Here is a 26,653-nt window from a genome sequence, read left to right as displayed (position 1 = left end):
TTTAAGGGCTTCACAGTTTCCTGTATAACTGCAGGAAAGGAAGGCAGGATGGACTACATCTCCCACAATGCGACGCAACAAGGAAGCGCCCATCCTGTTTTCCCAGACGCTTTTTCGCGGATCGCGGCGCTTGCGCTGAGTCCAGGATGAGGGTATATTATTGGTATCCCTGGGTCTTCAATTGGCACGTGGCTTAAACTGAACTTGCAAAATCGGATTAGTTGCAAATTGCGTGTTCTCATTGGCCTTTCTATAGAGGACTGTGTCAACTGGGAAGTTCATGTCGTTGGTTTCCTCAGGAAAACAGCTAACGTAGCTGAACCGGGCTACAACAGGCTGACTGACCAAGAACCCGCGTCGGAATGACCGGGGCGTGGGAAAGAAACGAGGCCTGGGATTGTCCAGAACGTTGTTGGGGCAGCAAAGGTGTTCACAGAAAACCTCCACGCATGCGCGAGGTCGGTCGCGGATTTGCGCACGCGTAATGGGCAGTGCTGCGCTTTTCCGTGGCGCCGCTAGCAGGTGACTTTGGATCTCCATGGCGACCGGACGCGGTCGGCTGCTGAGGCCAGGATGTTTTGGCCTCCAGGCGCTGCGAGGGTCCCTTCATGGTGGGGTCGCCACCTGGGGCAGCGCGGGACTGGCCGTGGGGCGCTCCGGGTTCAGGTGACGCTCGGGGCTCGCGGGTGGGTCTCTTCCGTATCCGACACCATCGCTCTTTCTAGAATGTTGGTCCTACTCAGGCATGTGACTCCTGCTTTTTAACGCGGGAAACACCGTAAGAATGGCAAAGGAAAACCTCTCCATCCTGGAAACTAGGTTACCTCAAGTTAAGACAGAAGTAAAGTTACTTCCTAAGGATGTGATGTGTATTACTAAGCATTCCATTCATTCATTGGTAGGTCCTATGGAAAGGCTCTAAGGCGACATCCAGTCCCTGGGAGAAGACAGCAGCACACATGTAAAGACTTACTGCTCGCACGGGCACAAGACTCTCATGTAGCATTCTTGCATTTTAGTGATTTTAAAAGCGAATCACCTGTGTAACCTTTTAAAACTTGGAGTAGGATGTATCCTATCCTAATGCTAATCAGGACATTTTGTGTACCTCTCCCACCACACCAAGTTGTTTTCTAGGTCACATCTTGGTATGCAACTATGTTCTACTTTGCTGTGTTCCTAATAGGTCCCTGAAGGTGACTTTTTTCTTTAATGCTAGTTTTCCATTTTTTCTCAAGGAATGCCTTTAAGCCAAAGTATGCCTCTCTTACAATGATACAATGAGAGAATAGAATTTTAGGACATGGGGAAAAGGGCCTCTCTGAAGAACCTTCATTCGCTCAACTAAGTACTTTTCTTGTGACTTGAGCACTGTACCCATCACCCAAGTCAGATCACCAGCTGGAGGGATCGTGCTAAGAATTTTCTTTGAGACAGGATCTATGTATCCCTGGCTGTCTTTGGAACTTACTATGTAGACTAGGCTAGTCTACCTCTGCCTTGTTAGTGCTGGGATTAAAGGCTTGTGTCACCACACCTGCCCTGCAAGAAGTTATTCATTCCTGAGAATTTTCATTTTATTTCTAAGGCTTCTTGACTTATATGGATGTAACAGTCCACTTAAGTCCATTTTGCTTTCTATGGAGCCAAATGTCTTTGTCTACATGTAAAAACAGCCTGTTAACAGGGCATGTCACCTGCTTACCTTATGACAGCTCCAAGGCCCTGTCCCCAGGCCGCCCTACTTTCAGAAAGATGGCACTTGTAGTGTTACAATAGTTCTTGAGTTCTCAAACTATGAGACTTGTGACAGAATGGGATAGCATTTGCAAATGGAAGAGAAAGACTGACCATTAAACGGGAAACTTGAAGTTTAAGTTAATTTCCCTCTATGCACTGTGGAACAAGATGGGGTTAATATGTTTCCCTTTGTTTCTTTTTAAGTTTTTTATAAGTTCTGATAGAGCAATGCAAGTAAAGGACCTGACATGATGGTGTGGGAACCTGCTCTCAGCCAGTGAGTTGGTTCTGATTGGTAAATATCAGCTGCTAAGACTAGAGTGATTGGCTATGCTTTAAACAGTTAGTTATTAGCTGAATGTGGTGATGCATGCCTTTAAAACCAGTGCTGGGGAAGTAGAGGCAGGATTATTTCTGTAAATTTAAGGCCAGCCTGGTCTACAGAGGGAGTTCCAGGACAGCCAGGGCTCATTCACTAGTTCCTCATTTAACACAAAATGTGAACTTTTGTAAGCATTGTATGTTATAAGAAATACCACAGAATTATGGTTAATTTATTAACCCATAAATTAATGGGTTAATTTATGCCTATCTGATTTTTTCATGCTAATGAATGCAATTTAAAATTATTTTTAATAAATATGTTGAACTTAGTGTAAGCTACCTACCTGACTATTAGTTTTCTAGCCCCATAAGTTCATTATAAGTTTAAAGTAATTTTTATGTCATAAGTTAGCATGGTTTTTGCCAGGATACAAATCATCTCCCTTGTGACTCCTTATTTTGAAGTCTTGTATAGGTAGACTAGTCCATCATTTATTTTCTGTCCTTGCACCTATAATAAATTGCCCATTCCCAGTTTATGACATTTAGTTAGCAGATAGTAGCCTCATTCCTAACCTAGAAGGCAAGTTTTCCTTGATTGTAAATTTGTTCCAAGTATGTTTTCTTTTCCTAGTATAATTAGCCCCTGGCACACAAAGGTTTACAGAGCTTAATTTGTAGCTTTTGTTCTATAGGGGATTTGAAATTACTTGTAACAACTTAGGAATTATGAAATCATCAATTCCTCTACACAGCAGTACTTAATGAAAATATATCTTCATGTTGATCTGCAGGAAATCTGCCAAATAGGTGTGCTAATAATACCCAGGACTCATTAAGCTATGTAATAGTGGTAGGACAGGCACATTGGCTTCATTTGTTCAAACTAGAGTGCAAAGGCCTGTGCTGCCAGGCATTTTACTATGTTACCCTCTAGGTTCTGGGACAATTTATCCAACTGTTATGCCACCCTATCAGGATGTGAAGGACAGCTCATATTTATGGGGAGCTTCCCATATTACAGCGGCTCAGCTTGTTGCTAACCAGGGGAGAGAAGCCCTTTGTGCTGTTGCTCAGAAGCCATGGGGATGTTGCTTTCTGAGCAAGGCAGCTGGGTCTGTGAAGGGTCTGATAACGACTATATATATATTTTGGTGTACTATCTTGGCAGACATTGCCTAAGGGCCTTTTGATGCATTTGCCTTCCAATAGTAGGATGTGCTTAGAGTTGAGAGTTGGTATCAAATATACCAAATTGTCCATTTGGTATAGATTTTTGTATATGAGTGTTAATTAGCTTCCATTGAAAGTTTTAGAACAGCTCATTTTTGTTTCTAATTGCATGCTTTTTTGATATTAATCCAAGTACATCTAGGGCATGTCTTGATCCTGAGGGTGGGAGAACACTGGGGAATGAAGATTGGACAATAAACACTTTATATTGCATCTCCATGGCATGCAGGGTGTGGGAGTGACAATAGCTCAGAGAAGTAGCTTCTAGAAGCTTTTCTCTGCTGATGACACAAGCCAAGTCAAGACAAATTAAAAATATAAGTCAGGTTTATTTGGGAAAAGCTCTCAGGGGTGAACTGATCTTAGAAGAGGAGGTCAGAGAAGAGAGAGAGAGAGAGAGAGAGAGAGTGTGAGTGAGTTCATGTGAGTGTGTGTATGTGTATGATGACAAAAGTAATTGCTAGGTCCCTGAGAGCAGGTCAGTGAATTGACCTGTATATTAGCAGGGTTATGGCTAGGGGTTTCAGGTTTGAAGCTTTTCTAAACATTTCTAAGCAAAATAGAATATTCACTGGGAGGACTTATTGGGGCTGCCTCATAAAAGTGGGACCCGTGTTGTTTCAGATCTCCCACAGTCTGTGAGTGAGCATCACTTTTTTTGAGGAGTGACCCAAATACAGAGTTGTTTGAAAAAGTATGTCTATTTTATCAGGTCTAAACTAATTAAAATACAATTTACATTTTATAATTTTTTAATTAAAATACAATACTGAAAAGACAGCCAATTAAAATACAATATTCATTTTTTTTACAATTATAAAGTACAATTTAAAATTTTTATAAGATGCTAAAATGTGGATATAGGTACGTCTGTGCATAACATGGTGTTAACAATTTTAAATCACAGATGGGGAGTTATTAAAAATCTATGGTTTCACTGGGCAGTGGTGGTGCATGCCTTTAATCCCAGTACTTGGGAGGCAGAGGCAGGTGGATTTCTGAGTTCGAGGCCAGCCTGGTCTACAGAGTGAGTTCCAGGACAGCCAGGGCTACACAGAGAAAAAAAACCTTCATTAGGTTTCTGTTGTATTATTGGAACTAGCCACTCAATATATTGGTTTTAATCTAGATTTAATTGTCAGCTTGACACAGCCTGGACCCATCTGAGAAGGCAATCTCATTGGGTTTGCCCAGATCAAATTGGCATTAGGGCATGTCTTGAATGTTAGTTGGGAGAGGGCCCAGCCCGTTGTGGCAGCACCATTCTCTAGGAAGGTGGTCCTGGGCTCTAGAAAGCCTGTGAGGGAGCCAGCAAGAAGCATGGCTCCATGGACTCTGCTTCTCAATCAAGCTCCTCATTGGTTTCTGTTCTCCCTTTGGACTATAACCTATAATGAACCATTTTCTCCTCTAAATTGTTTTTGGTCAGAGTATTTTATCACAGCAAGAGAGTGAAACTAGAACAGCATGCATGTTATTTGCCTCTGTTCCCTCACATACACTGTGGAGTGCCCTCTGATAGCCTATATAGCGAGAACAGTATTAGTCTGTAATGTGTAGACTTAGGTTTACAGCTACCATACACTTTCTGCTCTGTTCTTTCCTCCTTTCCCCTTCTCTCTTCATTTTCAGAGATGAAGTTTGATGTTGAATAATCTTTATTGATCCTTCAGAATTTTGCAGAGGGGAAGAATAATAATTTTCCTCATTTGGTAATTATGCAACTTGAATTTCTCACTTTTACTTTCAGAAAGGGTTCTGGAGTTAAGTTTGCTAGAGGCTCATCTGTCATGAGGCGGTGTACCACACAAGGCCAGCACAGCGAGGAGCTGTCCTCCAGCTGTTTTGTATCCCTGGACAGGTAAATAGCCTGCTTTTCATGGGGTGGTGGGCTTTAGGCATTGGATTTTTAGAGAAAATTATAGTGCAACATATACTGAGTTGCTATTTTGAGCTTTCTAAGAATAGGATTGTGTAGGAAGAATGTACAACACAGGGTTTGACATGAGTCATGAGCTTGTCACTATTATCCTTATGAGACTAGTTATATGAAACTAAACTTATAAAGCTGACAAGTATGTTGAATTTTCCTTTTTTTTAAATTGTTAATACCAATTACTTCTCAGTAGATAGACTGGAAAGTCAAAAGAAGATCATGATTCTTTTGAAGATGGATGGGTCTGTGGGATCTTACAGTTCAGTAGTTTGGAACTCTTTTGTCTCTGAGTTCTCTATTGAGACCTTTGGAACCAAAATCTATAGAATCATTAAATTATGGGCTGATACTAAGATGCCTATAGATGTGTGTTGTAATACCATTTGTGGGACACACATAATTAGCAGCATCCTCTGCAGTTCCCAGGATACATCATTGTGTTCTCCATCCTCTAGTTACTGCATTTCATCAGAGGGTAGCACATGTTCATGATTGAGGCATTGAAGTTCTGCCTGTTGATTCATCATGGGCAGATGTGGTTGACAGCCAGTTCTCTATGCATTTTATTCTCTTAATTGGTCTATACAATGGGAACTGTAATAACCAGAAAATTACAATCAAGAAATTAATTGTGAATGAGAGAACAATTTGCCTATTAAATGAGATAATATGTCTGAAGTCCTCTCTTTAGGATGAATAGCCAGTTGTATTCTGGGTATTTGTAGATTCATTGCTGGTTAACTTGTTTAATTTTTCCTTTTCTCAGAATGCCCCCTGAAATCTTGCTGAATATATTTTCTTACTTGGATGTGGAAGCCTTGCTGTACATTGGATGTGTGAACAGACGCTTTTATCATTTGGCCAGGGACAAGTAAGGAGAATACCATGTAACTGTTATATGTGATACTAGAAATCATAAAAATTAGTAGGCATTTTAGCCTACTAATTAATTGGTAGACTCATCCAGGCACAGAGCCTTTCACCAGGTCTTGGTTTCCTGGGCACATGGCCTCTTCTCTGCAGATCATAGAGAAGAAGTGGCACAGGCCCTTATCAGATTGACTTAGTTTTTCTTCTCAAATCTGTCAATCAAGTAAATATACTACTATGTGCGGAGAGTGAAAGTAGGGAGGAGAGAAACTGATATGGGCCTTATCTTGGGCATCAGTTTGTTCCGGCAAACAAGCTCTGGGCATCCATGGATAAAGAGAAACCACTGTTTCTTTTTTTCTCTGTGAGAATCCCTTGCACCTAGAAGTTCATCTCATGCAGAGAAAAGTGCCAAGGACAAATCTCAGCTTGGAGAGGGGTTCTGAGAACAGGGGTACCTGGCTGGGAACAGTGAAAACAAATGACATAGGTACAACATAGGTACAAGCTGGCTTTCTCTGGAGATCTCCAGACAGCTCTTTGTACGTTCTGCTGAATGCAGTTCTCAAAGCAGTTCACTATTTGAAAACTTCTGGATAGCTCATCTCTTGTGATTTACTCCAGGTTCCCTTTTGATTACCCTGTGACTCAGCATCCCAAGACTCCAGCCACTTGATTCTTAGGAGACAGTGGGTGGGACCCCACCCCAACCCTGGAGTTACCATTCCAGCCTTGCCTGGTGTTAAATTCCCTTTTCCATGAAGCCGACCTTGAAATCAGGAATGTGCCTGCATTTGTCTCTCCCTGTCCTTATATCTTCCTGATAAGCTAGCCTCTGTTTCTTTACATCTGTGAAACTCCTTATATAATTTATATTGAGTCCTTATATTTTTTTTATAGTTCATAACTGTATTTTCAAACCCCTAAAGGGCTGTCCTGAAGGTCCTAGAATTTACCATTTTGCTGAGAAATTAGCCATACCTTCACCTCCTGGACTCATACTGAGATCATCATGTGGTAATCAATGTTAACTGGGAGGACATTATGTGTATTATCCTATAGCCTCACCCACAGCAGCCTCCAACACTCACTGTGGTCACGCCTTGCTGGCTCTGTTCCAGGGGCTGAATCTTGTCATGCAGTCCATTGCACAAGGCCAATCAGGACACTGCATACACAGATGGAGGCCTCCTCAGAGCTATCATATAGTTTGTGCCCATTTCTTGGATTTTTAGGGTTCTTTCTTACTCAGTATCAAAAGATTATGCAAATTGACTTTATTAAGAATTTATGTAGCAATCCAAAGATTGCTAGGAAAACATTAAGGAACAGAATACAGATCAGTTTGATTGTAAGGTAAGGATATGGGGAATGACTGATAGGCTGAAGTGTAGGCAGGAAACATTCTCCACAGTGGTTCTCAGATGCCAGTCGGTGAAAGTTTATCTCACAATCACTTATCCCATTCTGCATTTGTGAGGATAATTCAGTGCTTTGACAGATTGTAACTTAGTACTAGAATCTTTATTTCCACAGTTTCTTCAGGTCATAGTGATGGATAATCTAGTTTTTAAATTGTTGCTCTTATTTTTAATGCCTTATAGTATTTTTACCTTTCCTGAAATTAGTACATGTTCATTGTTAAAAATAGGAAACAAAGTGAGTGTATAATATGTTTATCATTATTTTGTCTTCATGTACAGTGCTTTTATGGATGTTCTTACCCACAATAAACCAGATTCACACTATATAAACTTTTGATTTTTCTACAATTGAACTCCTACTTAGTTATCTTACAGAAAGATAGTATTGGATAAGTAACATGGGATTCATAATTTAAACCTGACTCTGGGAATAGGTATTTCTCCTTTTTCATGTGTTTTTGGGGGTAGTGGATCTAAAACATTTTGTTTCAGATTATTGTCTGAACACATAAATATTATAAAATAAATGAACACTTATATATTCATGGAATTGGTCTATTTGAAAATTAGAAATTAATTTCTTAATGTCCTATATTGCTGTTATAGCCTTCAAACTGATGTGTTCTATCTTTTTCTTTCAGTCTTATGTGGGTCAAGATCTACTCAGCTGCATTTAAATCAAAAAAATCACATTGGAATGATAGTTCAGTGGAGGAAACAGCCACATGTGTGAGCTTACTGACAGTTGAGGATAAAGAAGCTGGATACTGGAAGAAAGAATATATTACAAAGCAGATCTCTTCAGTGAAAGCAGCCATCGTCCGCATTCTGGAGCATATCAACCCCTACACAGGTCTTCCTATGAAAACCAAAGAGGCCCTCAGGTGTGTAGGCAGCTCTTGGACAAAATCACAAAGTCTGACCAGATGTGTATACAGTGGATGTGCAGGATTTTTACTCAGTTTTGCCAGTCTAAGGCCTGAAACTAGGGCCTTACATATTCTAGGGAAACCATTAGCTACACTCCTAGACTGCATGGACAGTTTAGCTCAGACGGAACTGTCTTTGATAGTTTTTTTATACAGTATTTTGATATTGGTTTTCCTGACTAGCAGAAGCAGCCTCCTGATCTTTAGTAAAGTCAGAAGATTCCTCACCTGTGAAGTGTCATAGAACACCACAGATCCTCAGGGAGTGTTTCCTGTGACCCACTAGTCATAGAACACCACAGATCCACAGTGTTTCCTGGGAGAAGGAAGGTTCAGAAAGTGAGGGGGGTGAAATGAAAATGTGTCAGTTGTATGCTGAGGATTTCAACTATTAGCTATTATGGAAATGATATGTGAAGTTGTTGTTTGTTCTTTGAAAACATTTTTAGCTTTTCTTTCTCTAGAATATCTGGCATAGGTTGGGCAATTATCTTAAGAGAAAAAAGTGGAAAAGAACACATCATGCAGCATGCTGATCTTTCCTTAAATGATACATCTGCCACTGTTACGTGGCATAGCAAAAACTGGCCTCGTTTAGCTGCATTGTCCACCCTGGATTTGTATGGTGTAACACCACTTCTTATGGACCAGAAGAAAACCCATGACCCAAATTGGTAAGCTCTGGTTCAGCAACTCACTGAGGATTCCTGGACCCACTGTTAGTTGGCATTCTATTGTAATTCAAGGACACCACTAATGTATTTTAATTTGATAGTATTTAGATACTTGCCTGTCATTCTGCATTGCTACAGAAGATACTGGGTGTGTCACCCTTAGCTATAAATGTAAGAATCTTGAAACAGTAGTAATGATGCCCTACTTTAAAAGTTTATTAAGATGATTAGTGGATTTTCTACATTTTTACCTGTAACCAATGACATAAAATTAGCCTATTCTTGGGGCTGGAGAGATGACTCAGAGCTTAAGAGCATTGTCTGCTCCTCCAGAAGTCCTGAGTTCAATTCCCAGCAACCAGATGGTGGCTCATAACCATCTATATTGAAGTCTGCTGCCCTTTTCTGGCCTGCAGGCATACATGCTGGTAGAATGCTGTATAAATAATAAATAAGTACATCTTTTTTAAAAATAGCATATTATTTAATAATTATATACTAGTTATAGCTTAAATACTTTGTAATTACAAATAGAAGTTATTTTGTATAATTTTTCACACAAAAGTTTACTATATATGTGCCCATATCAGGACTCTGTGCCTCTGTTTTCATGACCGTGAAGCTGTGTGATGGCTATAGGATGAAGAACAGAATCAGCTGTGGAACAGCTGTATAATGAAAACTCCTTCTGTTCATTCTCATTCTTTGCCCTAAGTACACACACACACACAAAAAGACTCACATCTGCCTTTCCCAGCAAACCTCACATTCCTCAATGATTATTGTCTAATAGAAGATAGACTGCCGTGGGTGTAAATCCCTGTGTCCCACCTCTTCCCTGTCTTGGTCTGTGACTTTGCAGCAGACACTTCTGCACTGATCTTAGCATCCTTGCTCACTGTAGCTCCCGTGGGACCCTCTCTGAAGAGACAGTGCTATTTCATGGTTTCCCTGAGTGGGCCTGCCATTGGCTCCTCTGTGGAGCTGGCTCAGAGGCTGCTTAGTGATGATCACAGTTAGACTTTCAGTGCTGATAGCTATGCTTGCTGTGATCTCCTACACATCTGAGTATGTACTCCTGGGCACTAAGCTCTGTGTAGCTCCTGCATGAAACCACTCATGACTTACGTTATTTTCTGTATTTCAGTTTTCACTCTCTCAGCTTTACTTTACAAAACCTTTGGAAGCATTTGCTTCTAGAGAGGTAGAGGGGAAGAAAAGCATTGTAGGGTGAGGTGTTTTCCACTTAAGTTATACAAGGCTCCATAATTATGCCACTTGGTTTGAGCATTTTCATGTGTATTTATTTGCTCTTCAAAAGCATTTTTAGTTATTCTAATGTGATTTGACAACAAGACATTGGAATGTTCACATCTTTCTCTTCTCTCTTGGCATGGTGTTGAAAGTCCACGATGGCTGTCTTTAATTGCAAAGTATGATCTAAGCAATTTAAGCACGTCTACTATGGTTGGCTGCGACAGACTTGTTCGGATATTCTGCATAAATCCTGGCCTTCTGGTGGGGCTGTGGCAGGTAAGATGGAGTTGATGGGTGCACTGAATATCATCCTAACTGTAGATAGTTCAGTAGCTGCGTCTTGGTCTGTGTGATGTGGTCTACTGACTTGCTGTGCTCTCTGCTGATGCGGATGGCAGGCACCTTTCCCCACCTTCCACTTTCTACACAGTGTCTTCTTTAATGCCTCCTGACTTGCTACCTCCCCTCCCAGTCAGTGATGAGCCACCGTTCTTTCAAATCTTCCTCTGCCAGAGTTTCTAGTGCATGCCAGTGTGGTGAAGGTCTCTTAAGAATCTTTCTGACTTGTGGGTGTGACACGGGGCATACTCTTCCTTTCAGAGTCCCGTGACTAAGAAGTTAGTTACCCTTTCTGTCTGTGTGGGGTTATTTTTTTAGGTTTGGATTACAATGGAATTCTCTCACTTGCCCCTTGCCACTCCTCCCACAGCGCTCTCAGCTCTACTCCCTTCAGCCCCTTTCTCTCACCCTCTCTCCTATTATCATCATCCTTGTATACACACATCTGTATGTATGTACAAGCATACAGCCCATGGATTTCACTGTTGTTGTTTGTGTGTATATTTATTATTGGATAACCAATTAAGGGGCTCTACCCTGGCAGAGGTATAATTCTCCATTTCTTAAGCGCTCATTAGTTGCCTGTAGTTCTTTGTCTAGGCATGCAACCCTAGGAGAATTTCCCACTTCCATGTTAGTTAGTGTTTCTGTTGGTTGTATTATTGTTTGGTCTTGCTTATGCAGCCATTTCAAGGATGGTTTGATAGCAGACTCACTGGTTCTCTTCTGCAGTGTTCCCTGAGCTGTAGATGCTGGAGGCATCCATTAGGGCTGAGGGCTAAGCAAGCTGTTGATCTCCCTGATTGTGTGCGGCTCTGAATTTCTGTCTCCATTTGCTGTAAAGAGTCTTCTTTGATATGGGCTAGTAGCTATGCTTACTGTGGTTTAAGGATAAGATTAATAAGTAATAAGTAATAATGTTATTAATAAGATTAATAAGATTTCTCATGGGTTATATTCTGGACAGTCAGTGGATAGCAGGGGAGTATGGTGCATCTCTGTATCCACATTGATTTAGCTTTGCGTCTTTGGCTCTTGGCTCTTGATTTCACAGATTGGTTGAGAGTAGCAGTATACCCCTGTATGTAGTGACAGGACAGACTCCCCTTTACCATTTTCTGTAGCATCATCCTCTTGTGCTTTGTAGCAACTGTCTGCATTGCTTTCCCTTTTTACTCTGCATGTGTGTGTCTTGAGGGTGAAGCAGTACTTTGCTTATGCATTTTATGGCTTATCCTTGTTGGACTGTCTGTTTTGCTTGGAGAGTGGCACCTTCAGGCTTCCCATTCAGGTAGCTATAGCCATCAGCATCAGTTTCCTACAATCACATTTCTGCTGTTTAACCTGTGGGTAAACGAAGAAGTGAAGTCTAGTCATTCCCACTTAATCTGCAGAGGAAACATTGTTCTAATGTGATCTCTGTGACTGATAACCACCAGGATCAAACACATCTTAGAGGAAAAAGTTTATTTCCTCTCACCTTTCCAGGTCACAGTCCATCACTGAGGGAAGTGACGGCAGGAAGCCTGGTCACCTACTAGGTTTTTACTGCTCTCTAGCCTCTGTTCAGCTAGCTCGCATAGACTGTCCAGAACCTCAAGTCAAGGAATGCTAGAGACCCTCCTTCCTAATAGACCTAATTGGTCAATTACCAAATGCTTCACACACAGACAGGCTCACGGGCCAGTCAGATCCAGCAGTCCCTCAGTTGGGACTCTCTTGGATAATTCTGGGGTGTACAAGTTGGTAACTGAAGATAACTAGGAGAAACATTGACTTGTAATGCTCAGTATTTGAGAAATTTACCAGACATCTGTCAATTGTCTTACCAATATTATCCAGATCTTTGAAAAGATGTTGAAATAGAATGAATTCATCTCCCACCTCTCTCACACATATTACATGCACACACACAAAAACTACATATATGTATATATGTATATGCATACACATGCATATATTCTTATAAATAATGTATTATGTAGAATAGAGCATTTTACTACTTTACAAGTGCTAGGACATTAATTCTTTTGGAAGTATATGCATTGCATGTTGGATGAATGATGGTCCAGCTCTTAGGAAAATACTTAATAAGTCTTAAGATAATATTAGCAGTAATAGTGCTTGTATCTTCAAAATAAGCTGTGATTTTCCCAATGAACTTTTCAATACTGCTTTTAAATCATGTTTTTAAAAATTTCCTTTTCAGAAGGACGATGAAGTAGCTTTTGTCATGGCAAGTCTGCATTTCTATCACCTTGTGAAAAGGAGCACATCGGGCACAGCCACTCTGTATGTATTTGTATGTGGGTGAATTTTTGGTGTGGTTGGGATGGAGGGTTAGAAGTCAGTTCCATCTAAATATTCTCTCAATAGCCATAAAAGTATTATAGCCAGTAGGCACAAGACAACAAATATGATCTTAGCCATTGCTAAATAATTAAATTATTTATGAATATGTATTTTTTGGGAGTCTTATTTATAGAATCAGGGGTGACTTGTTCTGTTGTGATTGTCCTTCCTTGATGCCATTCTCCTGTGAAGTTTTGAGCTGAAAATATGCAGACCTTTGGCCCTCTGGTTGATTCTGTTTCTGTGGGTCTCTTCTAATATTAGCATGTTTTTAGGCTAGAAACAATTTCTGTCCCCCTACAGCTTTTCCCTTTCTCCTTGGCCCCTGCCTTAGTCATTTTTGTTAATATCTGAAAAGCTCCTGGATGTTTTTAGTATTTAAGTTTTAAGTATGTTGTCTTCATGAAGGTAAGTATGAATACCTTCATGGTGAGGCATTTCTTACTGAAGCAATTTTATTTATTTTTACTTATTCACTTTACATCCAAATTACTGTCCCCCTCCCAATTACTCACAATCCTTTCCCCCATCTCCCCTTCCCCTTTCTCCTTTGAGTATCCCCCCTATCCTGGGACATCATGCATCCTCTCCTACTGTGGCCTGACAAGGCAGTCCAGCTAGAAGAACATATCCCACATATAGGCAGCAGCTTTTAGAATAGCCCTTCTCCCACCCCCATTATGGTTGTTTGAGACCCACATGAAGATCAGGGTGCATGTTCGTTACACATGTGTAGGTCTAACCAGGGTATGCTCTTTCCTTGGTGTCTCAGTCCCTCAGATCCTCAAGGGTTCAGGTTAGTTGACTCTGTTGGTCTTCCTGTGGAGTTTTTGTCTGAGTCTCTGGCCTGTAAATTGTATTGATGCACCTCCTTCTGGGAGCCTCTGTCTTGGACCCAGGGTCGATCTCATAGTCACTGTGGTGTTTTTATGGTTATCCATCAAACTCTATGTGCCAAATTTTGTAAAAGTTGGTGAGGAGAACAGTTGTTTTGAGTTCATGGTATGAAGATTATTGGGATTCCTATTATAGCATGTCATTTGTGGGAGGTAGTGTTTTGAATAGATGATAATTTTTAGTATTTTCTAGCCAAATATTTTATCTGTGATTTTGACAGGTTTCTTTTGCCTTTCAGTCCCTATGCAATCCCTCCCCACCATCCGTATTTGAATGACAGTCTGGAGAGAGGACTGCAAGGCTATCAGCTGCACATTGACATGCATGGAGGTGGGGTTTTCTATCTGTGCAGCACCTTCCGCAATCTCTTCTCCAGGAGAGGTAAACCTACGTCAACTTGCTTCTTTCTGAAGCTAATGGGTGGTAGAGAAGAGAAATGATTATCTCTTTGTATCCAAGTTAAGAATTATCCTTCCGGGTTTATAATCTACCAGCCCTGCTGTGTTCTCTGGTCCTTCTCTTTGCATAAGGCTTGTGAAGTACTGTAGCATTACAATCTCATTACCCCCTGCCTGTCTCTTTCACTCTGTCTCTAACCTCTAGAGGGAGGCTTGGCTCTTTTCTGATATTTCCAAATCTTCCCACCTTTTCCCAGGAATTTGGTAAATGTGGTCACAAGGTGAATGTCACAGCTATATATATAGAGTGAGACTAAAAAGAAACCACCAGTTTTTCTCATTTGCATTGCCTCAGCATTTACCACATTTTCAAAACGATGAAAAAGGCTGGGGAAACTCAAGCTCAGAATGCATGCCCTTGTTCTCATCTTCCTGCTTGTCAACTTTTGGGAGTGTTTTATGAATTTTCAAATCAAAGTCTAGGGTAGTTCTGCTTGAGTGCAAGTTTTACATTATTTGTGAGTATATTTTATAGGGAAAATGTAACTCCATACTATGTAAGTACATAATGTAAAGACATACTATGTCAGCTGGTCCTTTCAGGAATGCTGGATTCCATCATTTGGCTAGGAGGGTCACATGAAGGCATGCTTTTCCCAACATAATTGCCCATTTGATTTGGCAGATTGATTGTCACTGGTCTGTAGGAAGGATATTGATTTTTTTGTGTGTTAATTTTGCTATCTGCTTCTTTGCAGAAAGAAAGACTTCTTTAATAGAGTCTTTATATATATATATATAAAATCATTTGCAAAGGAAATGCATTAACTCCCCCTCCCCTTCCCTTGTATTTTCTTCACTTGTTACTGTGGCTAAGACTTTGAGTACTGTACTGACTTAGAGCAGAGAGAGTGGGCACTGATCACTGCTGGCAGAGGTTAGAGGTTGGTTTTATATAGCCGTGTCAATGTGTGCTGTGGCCATTATAGTTTCTTTTTTACTTATCACGAGAGGCTATTTGGATGATCATGATCATGTGCTGTATATATTTTGAGTCCAATTTTATAATCTCCATGGTGGGAACGTGCTGTGAGTGTCTGCTCTGGGTGGCTGTTTTCAGGGCATATGTAGCCCCTGCATGTGTCTGCTCCAGAACAGATGCCCTTGTTGCAGAGCTGGACAATTCTGCCTTTTACTGGGCCTCTGTTGATATCTGTGTACGTCAGTATTTACCTTTATTCTGTCACAAGAGGCTGTGAAGATAAAAATCTCACCATTATAATCCAGGAATACAGCTCCATACTCTAATCCACAGTTGGGTTCAAATATCGTTTGATTTGGCAGAGAACTTTGTCAAGGTGCTTCCTGCCCCTTCCCAGCCAGTCCTCCCCTCTCCTGCCAGCATTCAGGTATCCAGTACTTGTGTGGTGATGAGTGATTGAGACTAGTGTCTTGTGAGGAGATAAGGTGGGGTGCATGGTTGATCTCCCATTTGAAGCTTGTGACCAGTCTGCTGTTTGAAGGGTCCCAGTGGCCTTTCCTGCCTGATCCCAATACTGCCACTGTCCCCTCTCTGGCATCGTCCTCTCCTGTCTTCTGCTGTGCTCTGCTCTCCCGTCTCCTAGCAGTTGTACCTTCTGTGGCCTACACCTCATGCCTGCAATATTACCACCACAGATTACAGCTCATTGTCAGCTGTGCCATTGTCTGGAATTGTAGTTGTGTTATTCTGTTTTACCAGTTAAGAATATGTTAAAAAGCTCTAATTGATGCTCTCCTTTTGTGCCTGGCTATCTCCTAGAATGTCAGTCCGGCCACTGAGTGTTCAGTGTATGTGTGCACACATGTGATTTAAGATCCTCTTTCTTATCAGCATGTCATTATCTCCTTCTGTAATTGTTTATATGTGGATGTCATTATTGCCCGTTACTGTAGTCTTTGTTTCCTAGCATCTCTGTTGGCAGGCCTTGTGCTTCTCTTAGCTCAGGATGAAGACAAATAACTTGCTCTTCCTGATGCTCGTCCTGATGCTGCAGCTCGGTGCCAGTGCCACAGCAATCAGATGGCTGGGGTTTCAGGAGCATTTTATAGAGGAAAATCCCAGGCAGGCCCTGAAATGCCAGCAATCCTACTTCTCAGGCAACCTTTTAGGTCCAGTGCAGCCACACAGCATACAGATGGGTAGAACCTGTTAGCTGCTTCACATAAGTCTTGCTCTTTGGGAGGAGGCAGCCCCACAGTCGTCAATGCCCGGGTTTTTTGTGTCTGCCCACAGTAAAGTGCTTCACTACACATTCTTCATAATCTGTATGCAACTCCTGAGTGTGTTTCATTTCCTCAGAGCATGGAGGCATGTTTTCTTTTTCTGATTGGTCATGGCTTATACAGATTACCAATCATTCTATAATATTTATTAACAATACTATTAATATTATTAATACATATTATTAATAATATTTATTACTATTAGATTAATTGCATTTTAAATTTTACAGCTTTATAAATGTGAAATAGTTTGACATTGTATAAATACAGAGATTCAGTATTGCCTGTATGCAGAATCTATAATTTTATAATTCCTTTTTCTTATTTGTGATACCCTTATCTCCTCTGTATGTGTGTTTGTATACATATACATCTATATATGTACAATTCATCCTGCTACTGGTGATTAGGACTCAGGTGAGTAGGTACTTGGCCTGTCTGGGGGAATACTGTTACAGAGAAAAGGGCTCCCACTTTACATTATTATAAACAAATACAGCGTAACAGCTTTCTCATTCATGCACTGGATATACCTGAGATATGCCCTGATTATGCTGGAGTTGCTAGTGATCATATACATTTATGAGTACTTACTCTAGCTACTGACATAGACAAGATAGAACCTCTTACTGATGAGGACTCTGCAGTTATTAGCCAGTCACCTCTCTGATTTCATAAGGCTACCACATATGTATACAGGTGCAGAGGTTAAGTTCCCATCCGCACTTGAGCCTGCATCATCTCAGAGCAAACACATGGCTACACAGGAGTGTATGTTTGCATTTTAAAAGGATGCAGTTTAGTATTCTGTCTGTCTGCCTGCTTGCTGCCCACCCCACCTCTGTGTGTGTGTGTGTGTGTGTGTGTGTGTGTGTGTGTGTGTGTGCGTGCGTGCGTGCACGTGCGTGCGAGCTCTGAATAGAGGAACTTACAAGATTTTTATGGGGGTCCAAGGGAGAAACATGAGGCAGTCTAGACTAGCACATGTTCAGTATCTAGATTACTTCAGCATAGGAAGGGCGAAGTTAAATAGAACATAACTCAAACAGCCTGAACATGGTCATTAAGTAAGGCCATTTCTGGTATCCTCTCTTTGAGTAATGATGATGTGTGTATACCAATTTTATCCACAAATCAACGGCAATTATTTATTTATTTAAAAATCTCCATGGGAGTTGTAAAACTTTTAGAACAGAATCTGAGATACCTTTGGAGGGGTTAGGATATTGCTCAGTGGAAGAGCACTTGCCTAGGATAAGCCCAGTGGTCAGTTAGGTAGGTGGAAGGTAAGTGTGTAAATGAGGAAGTACTTTAGGAAAAATACTTAGAGGAATAGGTGCAAAACTTGGGTTTGTGATGAGTTACTACTAGAATCTTTTCTATACATGATGTGGGTCCAAGCTTTAGATGGTAAGATAATCAGGGAGCCAGGAAAAAATTTAAGAAATAGACTGTTGCCATGACATTTGAGGTCCTTCTGAGGCAACCACCATTTCTGTATTAATTGTTCCCCTATTTTTTCTTTGTATTGTGAATTGATAACAGGGTCTTCTTAGCATACACTAGCCACTGTACTCCTGTCACTAAGGAAGTATGGTACAACAGATACCCAGGAGAGTGAACAATACCATTGTTCATCACAGTTCAAAGTAGTCAAGTTATTTGAAACCATTCAGTTACATCTGATAAACCTTTACCTTTACCTTTAGTTATCACATATTTTAACTAAGTATAATATGGTATATTTTTATATCTGGATTTGTCTTCATCCTGTAGAGTATATTATTATTTCTTGAGAGTGTTGGTATAGAACAGGTTGTATAGAATAGCTTGCGTAGCTAGCAAAAGGGGTTGAATGTATAGGAATACAAACCTCAGAAAGTTTACTATCCTTTTTCAGAGGAGAAAAGCTCTAATGATGTATTCAGAATAAGGCCTCACTCTTATGCAGCCTACTTCTTATCACAGCATTTTCTGTTTGTAACTCATCACTTGTACTTCGCTCAAGGTCCTTTTGCTTTTCAGTACTTGCTATGAAAATCAAACCAGAAGTCTGTATGTAGTGGGTGCTTCTGATGCCTGGGTTAGATTCTTGTTTCATGGCAGGTGAGGATATCTGGGTAGCCGGCTCAGTGGTGACTATCTGGGGTAGGTGGCATTGCCTCACTTAGTGACCAGCCTAGAGAGAGCCCATGGTAAGCTTTGCCACCATCACTTACTATGAGAGGTGAGCAGATGCTGATGGACTTTTGAGTTCCTGTTTCTCCTGTGGGTCTAGCTTCCAGGCGGGAGTCCTGCTCTGCTGTCTTCACTGCCCTTTCAGATGTGTGCATGCTCTGTTTTGCAAGTTGTTACTTAAGCCCTCTGATTCCATGTGCTTAGGTGTCTAGACAGTACTTGCCATAGTAGTACTGTTGGGGACTGGCTTTTCTACCTGTCAGCTCCACCTGCAGCCACCATGATATTGGCCATCTCTTCTTTCTTTTTGGTTTGCTTAGTCATCTAAGGAACTACCTTCAAACTTTCAAGTGTGTATGTGCTTGTGGAGGGCAGAGGGCAATGTTGAGTCATTTTTGTCTTCTCTACTTTATATTTTGAGACAGGGTATTTTGCTGAACCTATTACTCATGGTTGGCTAGACTGACTGGCTAGAAAACCCCAGGAGTCCATTCTCCATGTCTCTGTGGAGACATTACAAGTGTATGCTGCTCTGGTTGGCTACCATGTAGGTATACCTAGGTCCCTCAGGACTGGTAAATCTTACAAGAAGTTCCATTGGAGCTAGTATGTGGGTCTGTATGACCTAGGTACTAATCTGACCTAGTACTACTGTATTTCCAGGCTTGTCCAAGGGAATAGGTACCTCACAGCCCAGGCGTCAGTCACAGTGAGCAGCTGCCTTATCAACTAGGTAGAGAGATTTTTCTGGACACTCAAAGGCTGTCCATCTGAGAAGACCTTGTGACTCCATCCTGCTGTATTAGTTCTTTTCTGCACAACAGTCCATTAACATTTTGATTAGGTTATGGTACAGCCTAGTGAACAGAGGAAATAGTTCAGTTGTGTCTTTGAAGTGTAAATTGTGCTTGCCAAAGGGCTTGATCAGAAATGCAGAGGATAAAGGAATGTATACTTATTTGATCTTCAAGTTAATTATTACCAATTTTCAGAAGCAGAAGGAGAAAGTAATATATATTGTAGTCTTATCAGTATTGAGAGGAGTAGTTAGGGGAAAGCAGAGAGAAGTGCTTTTAATAGCAAAGTATGCTGTTCCAGCCTTTGATTTTTAAGAAAGTATGCTTTACCTTTTAGAGCATTTCTTTTAGGTCTGTAATAAAACTGAGAAGGTAATACAGAATTACACCATACTGGTAACTTCTGCCTCCCCCTAGTATGCCTCAATAGATGACCACACATCAACGTGGCATTATTGCCCAAAGACCATAGTCTAGTGTAGTCACTTTTGTTATGTGTTTTATGGGTCTGGGCATGTTTCAGTGGTGTGTATCTGCTGTTATCCTGCTATTATCCAGAGCACTTTTATTACTTAAAAGTTTTCTTTGTTCTGCCTTTTGCTCCTTGCCTTTCCTCAGTGTCTGGCAATCACTATCCTTTTACTGTCTCCATAGTTTTGTATTTTCAGCACAGACTTCACACAGAATGACACACAGATGGAGTCATGAATGCACACACTTTCAGTTAGGAATAAGTAAATATTTCCTTCTTTGTTTTTTGTGTGATAGCTCAACTCACAGCATTACTTAGATATACTTGCTAGCTTTTTCATTAGACCCTGGAAACCTCCCACCCCCAAAATACAGATTTTCCTCATAATTACCCACCAGAACTTGGTAAGAGATCCTGGTTGCAAGAAGTAGAGCAATCAAGCTGGAACTGATCTGGAACCTTTTCCTATGCTGAATATTTCTATTCAGATTGCCGGAGCATACAAGGCATCAGTAATCTTAAAAGCTATAATGCCAACAGTACAAGGCAGGATATACCCACTCGTGAAACAGACTTAGGTAGGTATCCACAGCTCTTCTATAGGAAGAAGATGGTTAAAAGCCTAAATTCAGAGTCTTGAGTTCAAACTATGGGTGTGCTTTTTGCTAGCTGTTCTTCAACTAGCCAATTGGTTAACTTCTCTGTCTCCATAAAGCTGGCGAAAGCCACGATATCAATGCTTTCAGAGGACTTGGAACACTTCAGTGTGCATTATTAAATTCCCCTAAGCTTCCAGCATGTACTACTGGCTAAATAAATGTTAGCATGATTGCTGTCTACTGTGATGGAAACTTTTAGGTCCACGATTCCACATAAATAGAAAAACACACAGGAGGGAATATGTACCTGGTACTATAAACCCTGCAGTCAAAGACACATGCATGAGGAGATCCTAAGCTGTTTAGATAAACTGACACTGTTCTAAACTACATTCTAAGAAACTATGCTTATATTCAGATAAATACTGTTCTTATCTTCAATTAGAAAAGCTTCTCTTTTATAGTGAATGGTGGTGAATTTTTCACTCAAAGCATTTTAAGTGGGATGTTGACTATCACTGTTAAATCATCTGTTCAGGAGTTCTCTTAATCAAGGATGGGTGATGTTATGTGTCTATTTGTTGATATAATTGTGTTAGTTTTCTTTATTGGCCTATTATTATTATATTCATTAATATATTACTATATTATATTAATCTGTGTTCTAATGTTGAACCAATCTTGAGTACTTGGGATGATTTCTGTGTGGTCATACTGTATGTATACTTCCTGTTTTTCATTGTTACATATTATATATGATTTCTCAGAGGTTCCAGTCTGTGTTCATGGTGCTGTTACTGGTCTCATGAACAGAGAATTGGAACACATTTGAACTATTAACTCTTTTTATGTCTTGTTCTTTTAGTGATTTCACTGATTTTTTTGTTTGTTTGTTTTGTTTTTGTCTTGTTTTTTTTTTTTTTCAGACATGGTTTCTATGTGTAGCCCTGGCTGTCCTGGAACTCTGTAGACCAGGCTGAACTCAGGCTGCCTCTGCCTCTCAAGTGCGCCACCACCGCCCGGTGATTTAACTGATTCTTATTCTAATTTTTATTTCTTTTCTGTGGCTTTATTTTGGAATTAACCTACTACTCTTTTGTGGCTTTCTAAAAGCACATAGACAGTGAGATTGTTTTCAGTTTTCAGATGTTTTTTGTTTTCTAGTGTAAATGCAAGCTATGCATTTCCACTGAGAGCTCACTTCACAAGTTGTGAGCAGTGGTCATCATTGTTAACTGCATTCAGAGACACAGTGTCTGAAGGACTTTTCCAGAGGGAACATGTAGGTGATGCTCTTCATGAGCTGGACACTTGGGCAGAGTAAAAAAAACTAGGCTGCCAAGTACAGTGATACACTGTGTGTTTGTGTGTGTATATGTGTATATAAACACGGTACTAAACTGTCTCCTATGCATGCCTGCTTCACCATGAAATAAAGTGCCAGCCAAGGAACATTAGCTTTTTCCTTCTGCTTTTGCCCACTAGTTACACCTCACCTCATGCAGGTGTCTCTGAAGTCATTAGTCATTGTATATTGCATGATCCTGCATGCAGCATTACTATGTGTGATGATCATTTTCCATGGTGTGTGAAATAAGCTAGGTGTGTGTTTATAGGTGCGGGGGGGGGGGGCGGTGTTGCAGGCTCTGTTTGTCACCAGAAGCTTTGGAAAGCCAAATACATTGTGTGATGACAAAGTTGCTAGTACCCAGCTTTGGGCTAGTACAGTTTGGACTCAGACTTTGGTAAACATTTGCAGGACTTTTCCTCACTTATGAGCATGTGCAAAGATAGGTTTCTTCTCTTTCCTCCTCTTTTCACCTGCTCTTTAGTACTTGCTTTGGTGGGTCACCACTCACTTGATTTCTACTTGAACACTCATTTGATTTCCTTTCTTTGAGATAATTGCATCTCTTTCCTAAAGTTTGTCAGTGTTCTTTTCCATTTCCATGACTGATGGCATGACGAAGTTATGCAATCTCAATCAGGATTGACTCCTCTTCCAAAGGCCCCATGTGTTTTACAAGTCTTGGTTTTCAGATTGGCACTTTTGAGAGACTGTGGATTTATGGGGAAGCCTTCAGATCATTGGGGGTGTGATCTAATGCAACCTCAGCTTGGGCTACATGTTTTCTATATGTGGATTTATCATGAGCCAAAAAGCAGTGGGGCAAGCTTTTTGCATGAAAACATTAAAAACTGAGCTGTAGTAAACATTCCTTCCTTATAAGGTACTTTAGTGATGGAAAACTGGCCAACACACTCAGTGAAGATGAGCCTTTGTCTTTCTAGAAGTGACAGTGCATGTATTTCCTCAGCTATCATCTGATTCATTTGAAAATTTCTCTAGAACCCACTCCCAATTTCCAGTCTCAGAGACACAGGTTCATGACTCATGATAGAATATACTGTGTCATCAGTGAGTGGAACTTTGTAGTGTGTGGTATTCCTTGGGGAGTAGCCTGCCTGAAGACTTCTTTTTCTGTCCTGCATTGAGAATATAATAATTAAACTTATATCATTTCAGAGTGCATTGATAATGGATATGTGAAGTTTGAGGCAATAAGTTTGCAAAATAACAGAGAACACCTACCTCTTATTGGAAAAGTTGGCCTTGCATGGAAAAGTAATGTTTTGGAAGGCTTTATTAAGGTAAAAACAAAAAATAATGTTTTCAAGTAACTATAATCTTTTTTAAAAAAGTTGTTGATGTATAGATATAACCCTCCTTAAAAAGTATTCTGGTTTCTATAGATCTTTGAATTCTTTTAGCAGAGCGAGATTTTCATCAAGTGTTTATTTAATATTTTTCTATGAGAGACTGAAATGCTATGATTTTTTTTTTTTTTGAGACAGGGTATCTCTGTATATAGCCTGGCTGTCCTGGAACTCACTTTGTAGACCAGGCTGGTGCCAGGTGTGCGCCACCACTGCCTGGCATGACTATGAATTAAAAACACATTGAAATAAAATACTAAGGTTAAAAGTAGACCTTGAGGACCAAGAAAGACAGAATATAAATATAACCAGCTTAAAGAGGAAGGATGATTTTAAAAGTTACTTTTTTTTGTTTTCTTTTTAAAAGATTTATTTGTTATATATAAGTACACTGTAGCTGTTTTCAGACACACCAGAAGATGGCATCAGATCTTATTACAGATGGTTGTGAGCCACCCTGTGGTTGCTGGGATTTGAACTCAGGACCTCTGGAAGAGCAGTCAGTGCTCTTAACCGCTGAGCCATCTCTCCAGCCCCTGTTTTGTTTTCTGTTTAGAGCAATATCAAGGCAGGTATATAGTTCTCTCTGGGGTTAAAAAGCAAGTATAGTAATTATACCAAGATTTATCCTAGCTCTAGTATTGAAAACAATCTCTGTCCTGTAACTGCATTTAACTCTTAAAGAGTTAACTCTTAAAGAGTCCTTTAGCAACAAGTTTGCTGGGGATTTCCATTGCACACAGAGGCTACAGAGTTTGACCCTCCAGGAAGCCTGGGACAATGTTTGTATAGGTTGCATTAGTAGTGATGGCTTGCACTGACAAAATTCTGGTGAATCTGTGTCTAGTGTGATGGGAAGTAGGAGTACCTGAGTAAGGAGGAAGGTGAAGAGACAAGTTAGAAAGCAGGGCCACAGCCCACAGTGTTGATGTGCAGCATGCACAGGAGGTGCTGGAGGTAAAAGTGTAGGAATGAGTAACAGGTGAGGATCCTATTGGATCCCTAGGCTGGTTGGGTCACTCAGGCTTGATAGTCACAGTTCTGGTGGAAATGAGCCTTTTATCCTGACACTTGTGAATCTTAATTATAGGATTGCTTTATAGTGGATGTGACCCTACTGGATGAGGACACGAGGCCGTTTTGGTGTGTAAGTTCTCCAGTGTGCATGAGATCTGCCCACCCCTCTGATGGTACTAATTTCCTGGGGCACACTTACTGTGTCGACTACATGGACACAGAAGGAGGCCTTCGTGCAGAGCTGGTGTGGATCGAAGAGACCGAAGAATACTTCATTGTCAGCCTGTCAATCTACCTCAGTATAGCAAAATTCAACTTTGGTTTGGGACAAAATACTGAGTTTTAACAGTAGGGAGCAAAGTCTTGTCATTAGTAAGCTGTTTGTTTTTTACAACTTTGTTTTTTATTGAAAGTTAAAATAAAGCATATTCAAGGTAGTCTGCTATCTTCTTTTTTTCTAATATAAATTATGGTTTGTGACTACAGTGTTTAGAAGATTAAAATTTTAATAGAGCATGTCCCAGTGAAGATCAATATACAAAAACAAATAAAACTTGGTTAAAAGTCAAGGAAGTCTCCCTAAACACAACTTGAGGTCTGTGAGGATGTGTACAGAGTCTTTCCAGTATTCTTTTCCTGATTTTAATACTAAATTCCACATATTAGCAAATGGTGGATCTGAGTGAAGGGCAAATAGGGAATCTTTGCCGTACTTTTGCACCAAAAAATATATAATTATTCCAAGATGACATTAAAAACTAACACTGTGTCACCATCTACCTCATGTTCTCTGACTTAGGATCACTTTGTCTGCTTGCCTTGACCATGGTTTTTCCACTAGAGCCTGTTCTCTGCCGTCAGTGGCTAGCCAGGGCTATGTTGAGACATCAGCTACCATCTTGCTACACAATGGCACTGGGGCAACGTACTGCCTGGGTGTCAGATGCATATTATATGAGAACATTGGAGTATTCAGTGATGGGAGAGGTCTTCTCTGGGCTCCCAGTTTCTTCATTAGATGGGTTTTTGGTCCAGGCTGTGTAAGAGAATGTCTCACAAAGGAAGTGGAGAGGAGTTTGCTATGTAAACCTTGTCTCACTGGGCTGGGAAGGGATCAGCATATTCAGATACACTTGTACTTTAATTATTAGATCAGAAGCCCTTGGGTATTTTGATTTTTACATTGAATATGAAATATATTTGTTTTACATGTGACTATCTTACACGGAGTATATTTATAGGACTATAACAAAAGAATATGTATATCCTCTAAACTCTTTCTGCCCCTATTTACCCATAGTAAGTGAGCTCTTTGGCACACTTATTTGGTTGCACCAGATGATGGTGTCTTTGTTAGGATGTTGTGTGGAACCCCCCTCCATACATGTATATATGCATACACACACACACACACACAGACAGACACAACAAATGTTCACAGATATCATGTGAATATTATATGTATTGAAATTAAATTTTCATATATATGAAACAAAGCATACTTTGACAAGGATAAAACCCTTTGTTTGCAAAGCAAGAGGATTGAATATGGTGGGGAATCTTGGATACAGAAAGCACCATAAAGCACATTCAGTAAAATGAAAAAATCCAAGAAAAGTAACAGGTGCAGATTCTTAATTATTCAGTTGGCAAAAAAACAACTTTGAGTTCCCTACCAGAAAGGCATATCCATCCCAGGTGGGGGGAAAAGGTGTTTCCAGTGAGCTCAGATGCAAGATACTGTCTTTCTTAAAGTCATGTCAAAAGATCTGATGGCCTTTTGCTGACAATTTGATAATTTCATTTTCAATAAGCTCTGCTTATAAACCTAATAATTTTGAGGTCTCCAGAAGCAAATTGTTCAAATGAAAAAGTCTGTGTGAAGGATTTTTTTGATGCTTGCAAAGATATTGTGCCTTCAACAAACTATTCTGGAGGCAGTACATTTTGGTATTGGGATAACATCACGGGCAGCACCTTCTCCTTCAAAGCCAGTTCAAAGGACGCCAGATTTGAGGTTTCCCAGACTGGTGTCTTGTGTCCGGCTTGGTTACCAATTGATTATATCTCTTAGCCAAAGTTTCAACTGCAGGACTTGCAAGTGGTGTTACCCTCTAAGGATCTTTGGCCTGAGGGACTGTAGTATGGATTCTCCTGAAGACCCTCATTCTGGGGTCATGCTATCCTGTGACTTAAGTGCCCAGCCATTTGCTTGCCGACTTCCTATAGTTCTT

The 26,653-nt window shown here is 40.4% G+C and overlaps 1 protein-coding gene across 3 annotated transcripts; it reads left to right on the top strand.

The window, feature by feature from the left end:
• Positions 1-123: 123 nt before the first annotated feature.
• Positions 124-24,856, top strand: Fbxo15 (F-box protein 15). 3 transcript variants are annotated; one of them, XM_052155593.1, is made up of 10 exons: positions 124-666; positions 5,048-5,158; positions 6,000-6,104; positions 8,169-8,411; positions 8,921-9,130; positions 10,537-10,663; positions 12,936-13,018; positions 14,214-14,356; positions 23,212-23,336; positions 24,493-24,856. In XM_052155593.1, the coding sequence occupies exons 1-10, from the start codon at positions 539-541 to the stop codon at positions 24,763-24,765; spliced, it is 1,548 nt and encodes a 515-aa protein (XP_052011553.1). In that variant the 5' UTR covers positions 124-538; the 3' UTR covers positions 24,766-24,856. The 3 variants fall into 3 exon arrangements, with proteins under 3 accessions (XP_052011553.1, XP_052011555.1, XP_052011554.1); XM_052155595.1 differs by having other exon boundaries at positions 126-458; XM_052155594.1 differs by having other exon boundaries at positions 126-522.
• The last annotated feature ends 1,797 nt before the right edge of the window (positions 24,857-26,653 follow it).

The sequence above is a fragment of the Apodemus sylvaticus genome, chromosome 13, assembly GCF_947179515.1.
Source record: "Apodemus sylvaticus chromosome 13, mApoSyl1.1, whole genome shotgun sequence".
NCBI lineage: Eukaryota > Metazoa > Chordata > Mammalia > Rodentia > Muridae > Apodemus > Apodemus sylvaticus.
The sequence above is the reverse complement of the archived record's forward strand: the minus strand, read 5'-3'. Positions and strand labels throughout refer to the sequence as shown.